Consider the following 17,196-nt stretch of genomic DNA (forward strand, 5'->3'; position numbering starts at 1 on the left):
TAGATCTCTCACTTAGAAAGCGAATTGGGGGTCCTGAGGAGCACGAGTAAAAGCAGTGCTGTAATGAGGACACTGGATCTCCCGGGCAAGATGACTGCGTCCAGCACGGAAGTCATCGGGTCTGTGAATGAGTACGCCATCATGCTCCTACAGGTGTGCAGTGCACCATGCTGCGCCAGCATTTCTGAATGCATGATGTTAACATACAGTAGTTTATACTATGGTATGTGACAAATTGACTGTACTCAGGAATCATGTGCTTGCATCCAGATCCCCCTTCTTTTAGTTAATGCTTGTTTTGCACCAGTCTCTGAGATGTACGTCGCCTTGGAGAAAAGCATCTGCTAAATGAATAAATGTACATGCATTGTCAGGAAAACTTTCACATCTTTAAATGACTGCTGGTCTGTTTTAGGAGCTTAAAAACAAGGAAGATTGCCATAAGCAACTGGAGGGAGCGCTGGAGGAGTACAAGCGGAAGTTTGCAGTTATTCGCCATCAGCAGGGACTGCTGTACAAAGAGCACCAAAGGTACAACATCAGGGATGTGGGTAACAAAAGAAAGACTTTGCACCACATTATTTTCTCGGAAAGTGGGGATTGAGCTGTTTGTTTTTGTGTCTTTTTTCAGTGAAAAGGAGCGTTGGCAGAGAGAGCGAGAGAAACTTGTGGAAATGAAGAATCGGCTTGAGGAGCAGAAAGAGTTGGATTCTGTGAAAATAAACGAGTTTAATGTAAGTGGATCATCAAAAGCGTAGCGTAAAACTGACGTGAGAACTCACACGTGGAATTTAGATGGTGATAAATTGAGGTACTACAAGAACGCTGGGTAAACAGCGAATGACCATATGCGTTTTGGTCCGTCATTTGCACCCCAGCATTGGCTGCAGGTTCTGGAAATGGACCCAACAGAAATCAAAAAGCAGGTCTCAGAAGTGGCTCGGAAAATGACAGTGTTATGTGTAAACGAGAAGTCCCTGCTCCGACGCTACACCACCTTGCTGGAGATGGAGCAGTTCTTGAGGAAAGAAAACAACAAGTTAAAGAATGACTTCATGGAAATGGAGGCCACGGTTATTGAAAGAATAGGCTACCTGCAGAGATACAAGGTAGACACATGATTCTCAGTAGTACTCGGTGTTCATTCTCCACTGCTGACACCTGTAGGATGTTGCATGTTGTTTATTCCACAGGATATGGCTGCATTCAAAATAGCAGCCTTACAAAATGCACTGGACAGTAGTGTACCATCATCTGAACTTGAGAGAGCAAACAAACAGTACAGCGAGCTGACAATCAAATACAGAGACATCCTGGAAAAAGACAACCACCTTGTTCAGAGGACAAACAACCTGGAACATTTAGAGGTAAAACAAGTAACATCTGAAAACAGCTGTAAGTCGGCGGGGGTGGGGAAACAAGCGTCTACTATTTTTTGAGACAGTTGATTTATTACTGCTGTGAAAGGTTTAATACACCTCTGATAACTGACTGAAGGACCGTTGTGTGCGATGAGTGATGTTTTTGGTTTTAGACTGAGAACGTTTCTCTCCGTGAGCAAATTGGGGCCTTGAACAAAGAACTGGAGATAACAAAAGAAAAACTTCACACATTAGAACAGGCCTGGGACTACATGACTAAATCAAGTAAGACACACAGCCAAGCTTCCTGTGTTTAGATTTTGTTTAACACTGACACACGATTCACTCAACAGTTGCAAGTGATAGTCGGAAGGAATCATTACGGTTAAAATTAGATGCAGTCATGACAATGTGTACAATGATTTTGTTATGCTGATGCTGAACACTGATATTTGGATGAACACCCAGGTGGGGAGTCCAGTATGGACAAGGCAGCAAAATCCATCACCAACAGTGAGATCCTGTCCATCTCCAAGAGGATCACCATGCTGGAGATGAAGGAGTTGAATGAACGGCAGAGGGCTGAACATGCACAGCACATGTATGAGCAACTGAGGAACTCCTTGAAACAAGTGGAGGAACGCAACTTTGAACTGGAGACCAAATTCGCTGAGGTGTGTGTCTGAGAAAAGAAGTGTTTGCAAGTATCTGGCAGTGATTATAGAGGATGTGGTTGGTAACTGTGTGTTAGAACTACATCCAAAAGAAGGGGTTGCTGTGCAAAACAACAAACTTTGTATGTGGGTTAGGTGTGAAATTTCTGTATACAGGTGGTCCCTGATTTACGATGGTTCAAGTTACGACTTTTTCGACTTCATGATGGCAAGCTGGCGATAGACATTCAGTAGAAACCGTACTTCCAATGTTGAATTTTCATTCTTTTTTTCCCGGGCAAGCGATATGCGGTGCGATACTCTCTCGCGATGCTGGGCAGCGGCAGGGATCCGCATCTCCCATTCTGTCGCACAGAGGTGTGTATTAGGTGTATTAAATGCATTTTCGACTTGCGATGGGTTTCGCGGAACGTAACCCCATCTTTAATCGGGACCACCTGTACTTGCCTCGGAAAACAAATAAACATATAATGTGGTTTAGGTGTGAAATATCTAAATAAGTCCTTTATGTCGATCTGAAATCAATTAGCTGTCCTTAGAGCTTATTTTGTTCCGAAGTTTTCTAGCAGTTGTAAAGTGTCGAAGACGATACTCAGTTTTGCCATTGTTGTCTTAACTAAAAACTGCACTTTTTACATGACATGAAAATAAGGTCTGACTAATTATCCAAATACCTTTAATCATGATATTTACATTTCTAGTGAATTATGCAAACTATACATAATGAGTGTAAAGATGATTTTAGTCACTTTGTTTCCGTCTGCAAGTCACACTGATATACATTCTACTGCACCTGTTCTCTCATTAAAAAAGTATGTGAAAGGTGGAAAATTTTAGCGTGAAACAAAAAAGGCAAAGAGTTGACCGAACTATTTACTTTTTGTATTTCAATTAGTTTGAACTAAAGTCTGAATGGGCGGTGATGCTTCAGTATTGTGTAACAGAAAACCTATGTGCCTGTCAGTTGACAAAGCAGAACCTAGAAGCCCAAAAGTTAGAAGAGGAGCTTCGCGACGAGTTGGCCAACAGTGTGAGCAGAGCAGTGAGCGATGCGGACCGAAGGCGGATCGCAGAGCTGGAGAGAGCTGAAGCACTGCTGAAAGTTGAAGTCTCAAAGTGAACATTGAAAAAAGCTTACATTTATTTACATTTTTCCATTGAGCAGCTGAATAGTCTCAGAGAATCCTAATGGTTATTTTACCCTCTTTCTGTAAAATGTGTCAGATAGTTCTGGTGGCTGATGTTTTACCATCTTCCAGGTTAAAGGAAGTGTCAGATGTGGCAAAGATGCAAGTGTCCACTCTAGAGACCAGGCAGCAGTCCAGGGAGAAGGAGCTGGAATCTCTCAGAAAGCAGGTTCTGGATTATCAAGTAAGAGAGAACCTCAGCTTTGCAAATATGTTTGTATATTTCTATGAGTATGTGTATCTTTATATTTTTACTGATAAGGCATTCATTTTGACAAATACCTGCTCTGAACATTATGCAGTTTTTAAAGATTGAAAAGAGAATTTAAATCAATTTACAAATTAATGTACATGTTATGGGGGCGCGGTGGCGCAGTGGGTTGGACCGGGTCCTCCTCTCTGGTGGGTCTGGGGTTCGAGTCCCGCTTGGGGTGCCTTGCGGCGGACTGGCGTCCCGTCCTGTGTGTGTCCCCTCCCCCTCCGGCCTTACGCCCTGTGTTGCCGGGTAGGCTCCGGTTCCCTGTGACCCCGTTTGGGACAAGCGTTTCAGAAATGTACATGTTCAGTAGTCACATTTTATTGTCATTATTGAGCTGCCGTGTTTTATTTGTCTTCGGTGGGCTCACCACCTGCCGGAGAAACCGTAAGGGGCCGGTGCATTGTGATTTGGGCGGTGGTCGGGGCCGAGTGCCCGGCCGACCCAAACCTCGGGCGCCAACTCTGGTGTTTGGGACTTGGAATGTCACCTCACTGGCGGGGAAGGAGCCTGAGCTGGTGCGGGAAGTTGAGAGATACCGTCTAGATATAGTCGGGCTCACTTCCACTCACAGCTTGGGTTCCGGAACCACTCTTCTCGATCAAGGGTGGACTCTCCACTATTCTGGCGTTGCCCAAGGTGAGAGGCGGCGGGTGGGTGTGGGCTTATTAATAGCCCCCCAGTTTAGCCGCCATGTGTTGGAGTCTACCCCGGTGAATGAGAGAGTCGTCTCCCTATGCCTTCGGGTCAGGGAACGGTCTCTCACTGTCGTTTGTGCTTATGCGCCTAGCGGCAGTGTAGAGTACCCGGCCTTTTTAGAGTCCCTGGGGGGCGTGCTGGAAAGCGCTCCCACTGGGGACTCTGTCGTTCTACTGGTGGACTTTAACGCCCACGTGGGCAGCGACAGTGATACCTGGAGGGGCGTGATTGGGAGGAACGGCCTCCCTGATCTGAACCCGAGCGGTGAGTTGTTATTGGATTTCTGTGCTAGTCGCGGTTTATCCATAACGAACACCATGTTCATGCATAAGGGTGTCCATCAGTGCACTTGGCACCAGGACACCCTAGGTTGGAGGTCGATGACCGACTTTGTAGTCGTTTCTTCTGACCTTCGGCCATATGTCTTGGACACTCGGGTGAAGAGAGGGGCTGAGCTGTCAACTGATCACCACCTGGTGGTGAGTTGGATTCGATGGCGGGGGAAAAAGCTGGACAGACCTGGCAGGCCCAAACGCATAGTGAGGGTCTGTTGGGAACGTTTGGCGGAGGCCCCTGTCAGAGAGGTCTTCAACTCCCACCTCCAACAGAGCTTCAACCAGGTCCCGAGGGAGGTGGGGGACATCGAGTCTGAATGGACTATGTTCCACACCTCCATTGTCGGGGAAGCGGTTCGGAGCTGCGGCCATAAAGTCTCTGGCGCCTGTCGCGGCGGCAATCCCCGAACACGGTGGTGGACACCGGAAGTAAGGGATGCCGTCAAGCTGAAGGAGGAGTTCTATCGGGCCTGGCTGGCTCATGGGACTCCTGAAGCAGCTGACAGGTACCGACGGGCCAAACGGAGCGCGGCTCTGGCAGTCGCCGCGGCAAAAACTCGGGCTTGGGAGGAGTTCAGTGAGGCCATGGAGGAAGACTTTCGGTCGGCCTCAAAGAGATTCTGGCAAACCGTCCGGCGACTCAGAGGGGGGAAGCGGTGTTCCACGAACACTGTTTACAGTGGAAGTGGTGCGCTGCTGACCTCAGCTGAGGATGTCCTCGGGCGGTGGAAGGAGTACTTTGAGGATCTCCTCAATCCCTCCGACACGCCTTCCGTAGAGGAAGCTGAGGCTGGGGACTTGGAGGGGGACTCGTCCATTACGCTGGCTGAAGTTGCTGAGGTGGTCAAAAAACTCCTCGGTGGCAAGGCTCCGGGGGTGGATGAGATCCGCCCCGGGTTTCTCAAGTCTCTGGATGTTGTGGGGCTGTCTTGGCTGACACGCCTCTGCAGCATCGCGTGGAGTTCGGGAACGGTGCCTCTGGACTGGCAGACCGGGGTGGTGGTCCCTCTTTTTAAGAAGGGGGACCGGAGATTGTGTTCCAACTACAGGGGGATCACACTCCTTAGCCTCCCTGGGAAAGTCTATGCCAGGGTACTGGAAAGGAGAATCCGACCGATAGTCGAACCTCGGACTCAGGAGGAGCAATGCTGTTTTCGCCCTGGCCGTGGAACACTGGACCAGCTCTATACCCTCACTAGGGTGTTGGAGTGTTCATGGGAATTGCCCAACCAGTCCATATGTGTTTTGTGGACCTGGAGAAGGCATTCGACCGTGTCCCTCGTGGCATCCTATGGGGGGTACTTTGGGATTATGGGGTTCGGGGCTCGTTGCTACGGGCTGTTCGTTCCCTGTATGACCGGAGCAGGAGCTTGGTTCGCATTGCCGGCAGTAAGTCAGACCTGTTCCCGGTGCATGTTGGGCTCCGCCAGGGCTGCCCTTTGTCACCGATTCTGTTCATTATCTTCATGGACAGAATTTCTAGGCGCAGCCAGGGAACGGAGGGTGTCTGTTTTGGTGGCCGCGAGATCTCGTCTCTGCTTTTTGCGGACAATGTGGTCCTGTTGGCTTCATCAAGTCAAGACTTGCAGCGTGCACTGGGGAGGTTTGCAGCCGAGTGCGAAGCGGCGGGGATGAGAATCAGCACCTCCAAATCCGAGGCCATGGTTCTCAGTCGGAAGAAGGTGGATTGCCCCCTCCGGGTCAGGGGGGAGTCGCTCCCTCAAGTGGAGGAGTTTAAGTATCTCGGGGTCTTGTTCACGAGTGAGGGAAAAATGGAGCGGCAGGTTGACAGACGGATCGGTGCGGCGTCCGCAGTAATGCGGTCATTGTACCGGTTTGTTGTGGTGAAGAGGGAGCTGGGTCGTAAGGCGAAGCTCTCAATTTACCGGTCGATCTACGTTCCTACCCTCAGCTATGGTCATGAACTCTGGATCATGACCGAAAGAATGAGATCGCGGATACAAGCGGCAGAAATGAGTTTCCTCCGCAGAGTGGCTGGGCGCACCCTTAGGGATAGGGTGAGGAGCTCAGTCACCCGGGAGGAGCTCGGAGTAGAGCCGCTGCTCCTCCGCATCGAGAGGAGCCAGTTGAGGTGGCTCGGGCATCTGTTCCGGATGCCTCCTGGACGCCTCCCTGGGGAGGTGTTCCGGGCTTGTCCCACTGGGAGGAGGCCTCGGGGCAGACCCAGGACACGTTGGAGAGACTATGTCTCCCGGCTGGCCTGGGAACGCCTTGGGGTTCCCCCAGAGGAACTGGAGGAGGTGTGTGGGGAGAGGGAAGTCTGGAGGACTCTGCTCGGACTGCTGCCCCCGCGACCCGGCCCTGGATAAGCGGAGGAAGATGGATGGATGGATGGATGTTTTATTTGTGTTTATACTGTTAATTTTACATTATCTTAATTTCTGTAAAGTGTATTACTTTGCTCTTGCAGTCACTATCTGATGAGAATGCCCTCATCGCCAAGCTCCATCAGCACATAGTGGCACTGCAGGTGAGTGAGAGCACAGCGGTGAGCAAACTGGAGGCCGCGGTTCTCCAGGTGCAGAAGCTGGAGGCCCAGAAGTTGCGGTTAGAGCAACAGCTGGATGACAAGGAACAGGCACTGTACTTTGCCCGCTTGGAGGGGCGCAACCGTGCCCGTCACCTGCGGCAGACAGTGCAGTCGCTGCGCAGGCAGTTTTCTGGTGCCCTGCCATTGGCCCAGCAGGAGAAGCTTTCACGAACCATGATGCAGCTGCAGAAGGACAAGCTGAAGCAGTTGCGAGATGCTCTGCAGGCAGAGCAGGAGAGGAAGAAGGCGGAGGAGAAGGCTCTGGAGCTGGAGCTTCGACTTAGAGGTCTGGAAGAGCTCACAGCCACCCTGAAGGATGTGAAAGGAGCGCAGAAGGTAGGCTTACTTTCTCAAAATTAGAGTAGACTGAAATCATTTGCCTAGTATCTGAGCAGTGTTTTGATAACATTTCCTGATGAGATATCAGTGAATGAACATGCTTTTGAATAAGATTTATTGGACAGGTGTTCTGGTTTAATCAGGGCAAATATAAGATTTTCACCTTACATGTTTTGTCATGCCCTGTATAATTCAGATGAATTTTATGGGAAATATTATAGCAGTTATTTTGTAACTACTTAAGTGACAGTTTAATAATTACAAGACATTTTTTTTCACATGGCAATACAACTCCTCGCTATATTCCTTTGTGTAAAACTAGGTGATTGAGTGGCACAAGAAAATGGAGGAAGTCCGACTTCAGGAGCTGCGGCACATCAGAGAGATCAGCTCCCAGAAGGAGGAGATAAAATACTTGAAGAACATTGTGGCAGAGCAGGAACGCACCATCAGCGCTTTAGAGGAGGAAATTGTTCATCAGTCCAAAGTAAGATTTCTATTATTATTTATTCCGTAGCTGTAAGGGGGCGCGGTGGTGCAGTGGGTTGGACCGGGTCCTGCTCTCCTGTGGGTCTGGGGTTCAAGTCCCGCTTGGGGTGTCTTGCGACGGACTGGCGTCCCGTCCTGGGTGTGTCCCCTCCCCCTGGCCTTACGCTCTGTGTTGCCGGGTAGGCTCCGGTTCCCCGTGACCCTGTATGGGACGAGCGGTTCTGAAAATGTGTGTGTGTGTATGTGTATTCCGTAGCTGATGTTTTTCTTCAAAGTCACTTAGAATGTCAGTCTACATACAGAGATTTGGCCAAAATGGTAACCCTTAGACATAACAAACTCTATGCATTTGTACAATCTTTAAGAATGTTTAGAGGTGCACTTAGAGTGCCAGGAGAGCCTTGGGCCTGAGTTGCTGCTACTCTATATTGAGACCCTGGGGCTATCCCTGAAACAAGTTAACTGGATTACATCTGCTGTGGCTGGGGAAAGAAAGCTTTGAGGGTTGAAGGTTTAGTTACCCTTTCCAGGGCAAGTTAAAGGAAAACAGCTTACTGAAGCTGACTTGCAGTACACAGTCTCTGATTGTGATTTGACACCCTCACTGAGGAAACACATGGATTGATACGATTCCATGGCTAATGAAATCCAGAAAGGGAAAAGATCTGCTTGGTTAAATTAAAATGGAAAGGGATCAAATAGGCCTTGAGTTAGGTATTTAAAAAGCAAACACTTTTCTGACATCTCAAAAAAATTTTTTTTTGGTCCTTCATCCATCCCATGATTCCCATCACAGTGCTGTTTCAGGGTTAGGGTGGACCCAGTACATTGTGTTTATTCATTGGGCTGACACTTCTCCGAAGTTTAATTCAGCTTAGGGGATACAAAAGTGCATTGATCCACAAAGGGCTTTAGATTCTCACACACACACACACACACACACACACACACACACACACACCCCCCCCCCCCCCGCACAATCAAAGTGCAACATACAGTGCCTATAGAAAATATTCAACACAAAGTACACAATGTCAGAGTAAAACAAATAAAAAAATCCATCCATCTATCCATTGTCAACAACCACTTGTCTCGTGCGGGGTCGTGGCAAGCGGGAGGGGATACACCCAGTACGGGACGCCAGTCCATCACAAGGCACCCCAAACAGGGCTCAAACCCCAGACCTGCCACACAGTGGGCACCGGCCGAACCCGCCATGCCACCACATCCCCCAGTCAAAAAATTCTTTAATTAATTTAAAAAATAATTGAATGCATTGGTATTCACCCCATCCGTTGACAACCAAAATTACCTCTGAAGTAACCAACTCTCTTTGAGGAATTTACATTAATACTCGATTCGAGTCCACTTCTGTTCAGTTGAGGTGTTTTACCTGATTTCGGAATAAATGCACCTGTGTCTTAGTTGGTGCATTTCCAAGAAAAGAGTGCAACATGAAGCTCAGGAAATGTTCCAAGCACATCCAAGACAAGGTTTTTCAAAAATAACAAGCAGGGCATGGATATAATAAAATTTCCTAGTAACTGAACATACCTTGAAGCACAGTAAAGTTTATCATTATATAGGTGAAAAAATATGCAACAACTGTGAATGCCAGATCTGAATCCAAAACTGAATAAGGGAGGACACCAAGAGGCCCACGGCAACATAAAAGGAATAACCGTTCTCCATGACAAAAATGGGAGAAACAGTACGTGAGACAACAATAGCACATACACATACATCTGTCTTGTACAGAAGGGTGGCAAGAAGAAAACCTCTGTTGTAGAAAAAAATTTAAAAAGCTCATTTCACATGTCAGGTGGAGCTTGCCCAAAGGCATGTGAAAAACTAAACAATTTGTAAGAAGTTTCTTAAACTTCTGTGCCTCAAAGCAAAGCACCGTGTTTACACTGTTTAGCACAAACCTAACATAGCCCATCACATGGAGAACACCATCCCTACAGGGAAGCATGGTGATGGCACCATCATGCTTTAGGGATGCTTCTTTGCGGCAAGGACTGATCAACTCATAAAGACAGAAAGGAAAGCGGCTAGACTCAAGTACAGAAAAATCCTGGAGGAAAAATGTGTTGCAGTCTAAGAACACTGAGATTTGAAAGATGATTCATCTTCCAATAGGGTATGCGTGACCCAAGACATACAGCAAAAGCAAGACTAATCATGTAACATCAAAAAATGGAAATTGTGAAAAGTTGTCCGGTTGCAATGATGGATGACTGTTTTTGTTGTACACTTCTGTCATATTTATCATAAATGCATCTCTCCTGCAGTTTCATGAGGAACACCAGCTGTCCTGGGATCAGAGGGAGGTAGAATTGGAGCGGCAACTGGACATTTATGAGAAGCAGCGCAATGAAATTGTTGGCACAGCCCAAAAGGTACTATGTACCACTTTAATTTCAAAATTGTGCATGTCCCTACTTGACTAGAGAGATAACATTTTTCATGAGTAAATCCACTTATGTGTTCTGTAGCTTGAGGAGGCTACTGGTTCTGTACCCGACCCCAGCATGCCTCTTGCTCACCAGCTAGATGTTGCTCTGGAGAAAATCAAGGAACACATCCGTACCATCCTTGAAACACAAGCAGTTTGCAGAGCTCTTGACCAGGTGAATTATGTTGTCCTTGTTATTGTTCTACTCACTATAAGCTATAAAGTATATAGTTGTACTATAATTGTAATAATAATTGATAATTTCGATAATTTTTGAAATGCCCTGTCTCATGGCAGAAACTCAAGGAGAAAGAAGCTGCCCTGTGGAAAGCAGAGCAGAATATTCTGTCTCGGGACAAGGTGATAAATGAGCTGCGACTACGCCTTCCTGCTGTTTCCCAGAGGGAGATTCTCCTGACTGACCTGGGCAAGCATGATGAAGACCAAGAGAACCAGATGGGTCTGAAGGTGGCCCATCAAACTATCAACAACCTGAAGGCCCGGCTCACCCAGAAAGAGGAGGTGCTCAAGAAGTACCAGAGTTTGTTGGCCAGAGCCAGACAGGTACTATGTCTACATCCTCTACGTTACTTACAAACATCCTCCTCCTCAGTGTCCTTCTCTTGCCCTCCATTTCCAGATAGTTTTTACACAGACATTGTCTTTAATTTATTCTCTTTTAATTAAAGCTAGCTTCCCTGTTTATTTTTCTTAGCATTTGTATCTTCTGATTGTTTTTTTGAAGTAATTGGCACATTGAAAGGCAGGAAATTGCTCTTTGTTTCCACAACAGATGGTTGAATTTAATCTTTGTCCGAGACAATATAAAAAAAACTAAAAACAGATGCATAGTGTGACTGGTGTAAGAAAACATTTCTCTAGTCTGAAATCCTGAAACCCAGAGGATGTTATAGAGTCTAATACAGCTCTTCTCCCTCTGTTTACAGGAGCAAGAAGACATGACAAAAAAGTATGAAGAGGAGTTGAGAAATCTGCATAAGAAATTGGATTTGCATACTGACTCGTCACTGGACAAGTTCAAGCAGACTGCTCTGGTTTGTACCTTACAGTGTTTTCTTTGTCTAGACACTTCCTGGTCAAGTTGTTGTTGTCAGTATGCAGTGGTTTGCAAGCTGTCATGAAGCACAAGAGCTTTTGGTGTTCTTCAAGGTCTAACAACAAAGAATATTGCATTAACATATGCAATACTAGTCCTTGGATCTATCATCCTCAAGTCTGTTGTTTTCGTTTTGGTTCTCAATTTTCAGGAACTGATGAAGAAACCCACAATCATGGTTCCTACCACGAAACACTTGGTACGCCTTGCTGAGTTGGAGCAGAATGTGGCAGAACAAGACAGTTCCCTTTCTTCTCTTAGGGATAAACTGAGAACAGCTAATGCCGAACTGGAGCAGCAGAAACAGATTGCTGCTGCCAAGATCAGCAATCTCACCAGTGAAAAAGCCAAGTATGCCTTAATTAAATGTGTACCTAAGAACAGCAGGAAAACCTGGATGACATCAATATTTTTGTAATGAGTTTCATTTGTGCACAGTACACATCATTTCTTCAGTTGTTAAAGAGTTTTGGCTAATACATAATTAATGAATAAATATCATGTTTTCCCTGGGGATTAGACTGGAGCAGCTTCATGGTACCCAGGTGAAGAGGCTGGAACAGGAGGCAGAAGAGCTGCGTGCTCAGTTATCTCAGATGGAGAGCGAAGTACGGTGTCTAAGAACAGAGCTGGAGGCCCAGAAAGAAGCCAACATCAGGTCTCCCACCAACACTATGAAGAACTTAGTAGAGCGACTCAAAGCCCAGCTTGCCCTTAAAGAAAAACAGCAGAAGGTAGAGCCACATAATGACGAACTCAGCCAATTAAACTGGTTAGTGAATATATCACTTCTAACCTGGTATTCACACTTCTCCCATGTTGAACCTGTCCTCCAGGCACTTAGCAAAGCCCTGTTGGAACTTCGCTCAGAAATGACAGCACATGCGGAGCAGGAAATCATTGCAAGTTCTGCGCAAAAAGAGGAGAGTCTCAACATCCAGCAGATTGTCGACAAGCACACCAAGGATCTGAGGGTACTGATGTCCTATTTTTTAAGATGAACACAAAAAAGACCAGTTGTGGGTGCTGTAACTGCATCTTATGGAAAGCGTCATATCTTACTGCAGGTGTGATGATATAAATTAAAAAGTTTCATGATGTTTTCTTCTAATTTGTTTTAGACTCATGTTCAGGACCTTCAAGAGGAGCTCCAGACCACCAGAGAGAATCTCAAAGTAGCCAAAACCAGAGAAATCTCCCTAAAAAAGGAGGTTGAGGGCTTGAACAAGGATGTGCAGAGAAGCCAAAAATGTCTGTCCAAATTGCAGAATGAGAAGGACCGGCAAGAAGAAGAGATTGAAGACCTGAAGAAGCGGATTAAGAGGCTCACCAGTGGCCTGCAGGTCTGTGTAGTGCGACGAGACATAAGTCTCGTGCTAAATCATATGGTTCATGTGCAGCTCTCCTTATGCTCCACTTTATGAATTAAACAACAGTGTAGTGTTTCCAGAGATCTAATTTGCTTGAAACTTCCCAAGCACAAGCAGCCGTATGCCCAAGGCTCTCAGCAATTGAGGACATGGTAATATGTCAGCAGAGTGTGTAAGCCATTGATAGGTTTACACACAGGAAACACTACAGTATGAGAACGGTCAGTAAAGGCAGAAGGCCTGCATTCTCTGGCAGCTTTGCATCAGCCGCCAACATCAGCCAGAAATGCTGGGTGACTTTGCATATGACTCTGAACTCTTAAGTCAGCTCATCATTCTTTACACATAAATTCAGGGAGACACACAGAAGTCTAACATATGTTAGATTACACACACACACACGCACACAATGTCTACAACCAGCTGTCCCAAGCAGGGTTGTGGTGAGCCGAAGCCTGACCTGGCAACACAGGGTGCAAGGCTGGAGGGGTAGGGGACACACCCAGGACAGGACGCCAGTCCATCGCAAGGCACCGCAACCAGTACTTGAACCCCAGACCCACCACAGAACAGGCCCCGGCCAAACCCGCCGCACCACTGTGCCCCCCTTAGGTTAGATTAATTGTGTTTAAATATTAATTCTGCCAAAAAAAAAATATTTCACAAGTTCTTCAGTCATTGAGCCAAACTTGACCTTTAAGTCCTAATTGTATAATTTGTGTTTGTGTGTACATTGTTCATTTTTTTTAATCATTTATTTCAGAGTGAATTATTATGGTGAGATATTAAAACATTGTTCTCTGATTTGAAACCTGTACATGCGACTGGAAAGTCTTGTCTGTTAAAATAAATCCTTCCTTGAAAACATCCTCTACTGACATTATAGTTGAAGTGAATTATTAATGCTCTTATCCATTTATACACGTACATATTTACTGAGATGTATATACAGTTAAGTACTATTTAAGCTGGTGTAAGTGCCCTTTCCCCTTTTGCATTTACATTGTCTGCACCCATGCGTTTAAGCATGAAACCACTTTTATTGTATTCCGGTATATGCGCTTTATTCAAACCAATGACTGGTCTGGGAAGATAAACATGGGATTCTTCTTTTTTGTTTATTGAAAAAAACGTGTTTGCAAGACTCCATGTGTGTTGAGTTAAATGAATGTGGAATTTTAAACAGCAATTACATCAGCGGGCTTATGTAAAATAAACTGTTTTCTGTAAAATGTCATTCATTCTGATATGTGCCCAACTGGACAGAGTAAAGCTGAGGCTGAAGGAAAGGGTACCGGTGTAGAGGAGCTTCAGAGGAGAATCAAACGTCTTGAGGCTGAGTTGGAGCAAAGATCTGGAGTGCAACAAGCTGACCAAAAAACTGTGAGAGAGGACAAAGTGAGTGTCTTTGACTTGTTGTATTTGTTATTGTTACTTTTTGGCTGTTGAGAGATTAGTGCGGGCAGATTACATACATCAGTTACATATTTAGAAATAAGCCAGTCATCTGGTCAAGTCTTGCTGGCTTCTCTTTCTGTCATTCACAAGGGAATATTTTATAGTAGTCAATAATAATTTCCATGTTTTTTTTTTTTTTTTCTGTAGTCAACAAAAGAAGAAATACTACGTTGGGAAGAGAATAAAAAGTGGCAGGCAAGAATGGAGAGCTTGAGGAACAAGCTGAAGGACAAGGAGAAAGAGGCTGAAGCTTTGGCCAAACAACTCAACACTTTGAAGGAGCTCTACAGCAAGTGAGGATGAATAAACTTGACTTTTCTCTTTCTCCTGCATTGTAAGATCCCAAAATACATTGTGGCATTCAAAAATAAAGGTAGTGTTTCCATGGCATGTGATACTTTTTTATAAAAAGCTCTTGATATTACTACATCATTTTAAACCAGGCAGGCTAAATAACTTGCACTTTTAAAATTGGTATGCATCTGACACCTCTTCTGTCTGGCAATTTAGGTTGGATCAGGAAAAGCTGGTTTTGCAGAAGAAACTGAAAGGACGGGGTGTGACGGTGGATCAGGTTGTAGGGACCCGAACACTGGAGTCTGAGAGAGAGATTGATGAACTCAAGAGAAGAAATGCAGATCTGGAGCAACAAATTCTGATAATAAGGTGAGCTTCACTAAATCAGAACTCTTTTCAAGGTGAATTCATGGACACAGGCTTTAGAAATGATATTCCACATTTGTTTTTGGATCTTAGACAACAGCAGGCCTTGCCCCGAGATGCAGCTATTGAAGAGATGACTCTCAAAAATCAATACTTAGAAGACAGGCTTCTTTCCCTGGAGAGACAGATGTCCAAGGAACAACCCTCTAGGCCATCTGTGAGTTTTTCCAATCTGTGGTAATAATCCTTTTGTCATAATACCATCAGAAAGTGTTAAAAGAAAAACTTTTGTATTAAAGAGTATAAAGCACCCAGGTCTTTACCAACAGAAGCCAGCAGGTAGCATAGTACTTTGGACTTTTGCCTTGTAATCTGGAGGTTTGCAGTTTTCAAATTTTGTTCTTGCTATAGTTCCCTTCAGCAAGGCACTTACGTTAAATACATACAGTCAGAATACCCTGTGATACAAATGGTTAGAAAGATTTAAGTTGCTTATATCATGCATTTATGTAACAATTGTATTTAGTCATTTCAGATTATCAATCAGTGTTTTATACTTATTTCTTGTCCTCTTCTGCTTTTCTTCTTAACTTCTGTTTGCATTCCAAAAGTGCATTAAGGATAGTGGTTTGCTTTCTGCACATGTGTTTGGTTTGACATCTACTGAAAGAACACACTATTTAATGCATGATGTCAGTTCTGAGAGCCCAGAAGCAAAGAGCATGACATCAGTAACTAATGGACATGTGACTTTAGTAGCACAACAGAATGGCACAGTATTGAGCCAGGGTGGTCTGGAGGACTCAAATGATGATTCAAAAACTGAACAGGACAAAACAAATTATGGTGGAACTGAAGCCAAGGAAGAAGCTGAAGAGAACTTGCAGAAAACTACACATAGCCCACCATTCAACCAAGACTTAGGAGTGACTGAGTCAAACCAGAGCAGTCAAACCAGCTATAAAGGTAGTGACTTACATGCTGATTCAGCTGATGATAAAACTGATAATTGTGGATTTGATGAAGAAACTATGCTCAAAGATGGAAATATTCAAGAGGTGGCAGGTGTAAAAATGATAACCAGAGAGGAGAAAACAGAAGATTACTGTATCACAGAACCAGAGGTTGATGCCACGGCTGCCATCAGTGAAGATGCCAAGAACTTAGCCAGAGAACATGGTAGAGACATCACAAAGAGTGAGTCTGAACTTCCAGAGAAGGTTCCAGGACAGATAGCATCTGATGCCATGACACAAGACAAGCAAATGGAAAAAAACAAGTTCAGATCTTCTTTTCTTGAGGTACAAAGTATAATGTGCCCCTGCTGTTCCTTACCTTAGTGCTAATTCAGATGCAGACACACATTTTTAAAGTAGCTGTGCACAGCAATAGGAGCTTGTTGCCTTTCCCTTTGCCTTCCGTATGATATGATAGGTATCCTGTAGGCAACATGTTTCTCCCTTCACCTTTCTTGCTATCATACCGACCTCTCAGTTTGACAACTTTGTTGCTAGCTCTTTTGCCAAAAAGCAGTCAAAAAATGTGTTCTGGCTATTTCAGACATCTGGCAGGGGCTCCAACACATCATCACAGAGAGAACACGAGTTGCAGAAAGAGAACCTGAAGTTGTCTGCTGAAAACCTGGAGCTGCGCTTTCAACTAGAGCAGGCCAACCAGGACCTTCCTAGGTTAAAGGTAAGACTTTAATTTGGTAAGAATGTTTGCAAACCACCCTATGTCTGCATATTTCAGTGGGTTTTGCAGGTTATGCAGGGTGTGATGATACTTGTGAACAAGTAGCAGCAATGAGTTAGGTTTGTTAAAACCTATTACACCTATCAACGTTTTACTGTGATGATTTAAGCTGTTATACACTTTATCTTTTGCAGCCAAAGAGCTGCAATCTGAAGATAACCGATAGTTTTTTCTTTGCTTCATAAAACTATTGCACACACTAGTAAACACTGAACAGATTGAAGGGTTCCAAAAGCGAAACCAGGGCTGTCAGCTGTCAAGTGACAGATGTATTGGTGTAGATAATCAGCAAAATATATGGTCAACAAAGCTGATATTTCATATTAGAGTGACATAGAAAATTTAGGTCATAAACATCAGAATGCATATCTCTACTTCCCTTGACTAACAGGACCAGGTAGAAGACCTAAAAGAAATGTGCAAGGTGCTTAAGGAGGAGAAAATGGACATTGAGAGGAAACTAGGCAATGTCCGTGGGGTAAGC

General features: G+C 45.0%; 1 protein-coding gene across 4 annotated transcripts in view; it reads left to right on the top strand.

The window, feature by feature from the left end:
• The window catches only part of LOC108931443 (centrosomal protein of 290 kDa-like), a 40,065-nt gene that overhangs the window by 12,323 nt on the left and 10,546 nt on the right, over window positions 1-17,196 (top strand). The window contains exons 21-47 of one of the 4 annotated variants that reach the window (XM_029249716.1): window positions 4-153; window positions 416-531; window positions 632-734; window positions 879-1,109; window positions 1,194-1,367; window positions 1,535-1,646; window positions 1,830-2,035; window positions 3,000-3,151; window positions 3,295-3,406; window positions 6,944-7,399; window positions 7,725-7,889; window positions 10,186-10,293; window positions 10,390-10,524; window positions 10,647-10,913; window positions 11,297-11,404; window positions 11,618-11,817; window positions 11,987-12,200; window positions 12,303-12,440; window positions 12,588-12,809; window positions 14,103-14,234; window positions 14,442-14,587; window positions 14,805-14,960; window positions 15,051-15,174; window positions 15,569-15,923; window positions 16,074-16,258; window positions 16,518-16,652; window positions 17,104-17,190. In XM_029249716.1, the coding sequence (XP_029105549.1) occupies window positions 4-153; window positions 416-531; window positions 632-734; window positions 879-1,109; window positions 1,194-1,367; window positions 1,535-1,646; window positions 1,830-2,035; window positions 3,000-3,151; window positions 3,295-3,406; window positions 6,944-7,399; window positions 7,725-7,889; window positions 10,186-10,293; window positions 10,390-10,524; window positions 10,647-10,913; window positions 11,297-11,404; window positions 11,618-11,817; window positions 11,987-12,200; window positions 12,303-12,440; window positions 12,588-12,809; window positions 14,103-14,234; window positions 14,442-14,587; window positions 14,805-14,960; window positions 15,051-15,174; window positions 15,569-15,923; window positions 16,074-16,258; window positions 16,518-16,652; window positions 17,104-17,190 (4,689 nt within the window). Of the gene's footprint in view, window positions 1-3; window positions 154-415; window positions 532-631; window positions 735-878; window positions 1,110-1,193; window positions 1,368-1,534; window positions 1,647-1,829; window positions 2,036-2,999; window positions 3,152-3,294; window positions 3,407-6,943; window positions 7,400-7,724; window positions 7,890-10,185; window positions 10,294-10,389; window positions 10,525-10,646; window positions 10,914-11,296; window positions 11,405-11,617; window positions 11,818-11,986; window positions 12,201-12,302; window positions 12,441-12,587; window positions 12,810-14,102; window positions 14,235-14,441; window positions 14,588-14,804; window positions 14,961-15,050; window positions 15,175-15,568; window positions 16,259-16,517; window positions 16,653-17,103; window positions 17,191-17,196 lie in introns of all 4 variants that reach the window. The other 3 variants (XM_029249715.1, XM_029249717.1, XM_029249718.1) reach the window with 3 other exon arrangements.

This window comes from Scleropages formosus, chromosome 2 (assembly GCF_900964775.1).
Source record: "Scleropages formosus chromosome 2, fSclFor1.1, whole genome shotgun sequence".
Taxonomy (NCBI): domain Eukaryota; kingdom Metazoa; phylum Chordata; class Actinopteri; order Osteoglossiformes; family Osteoglossidae; genus Scleropages; species Scleropages formosus.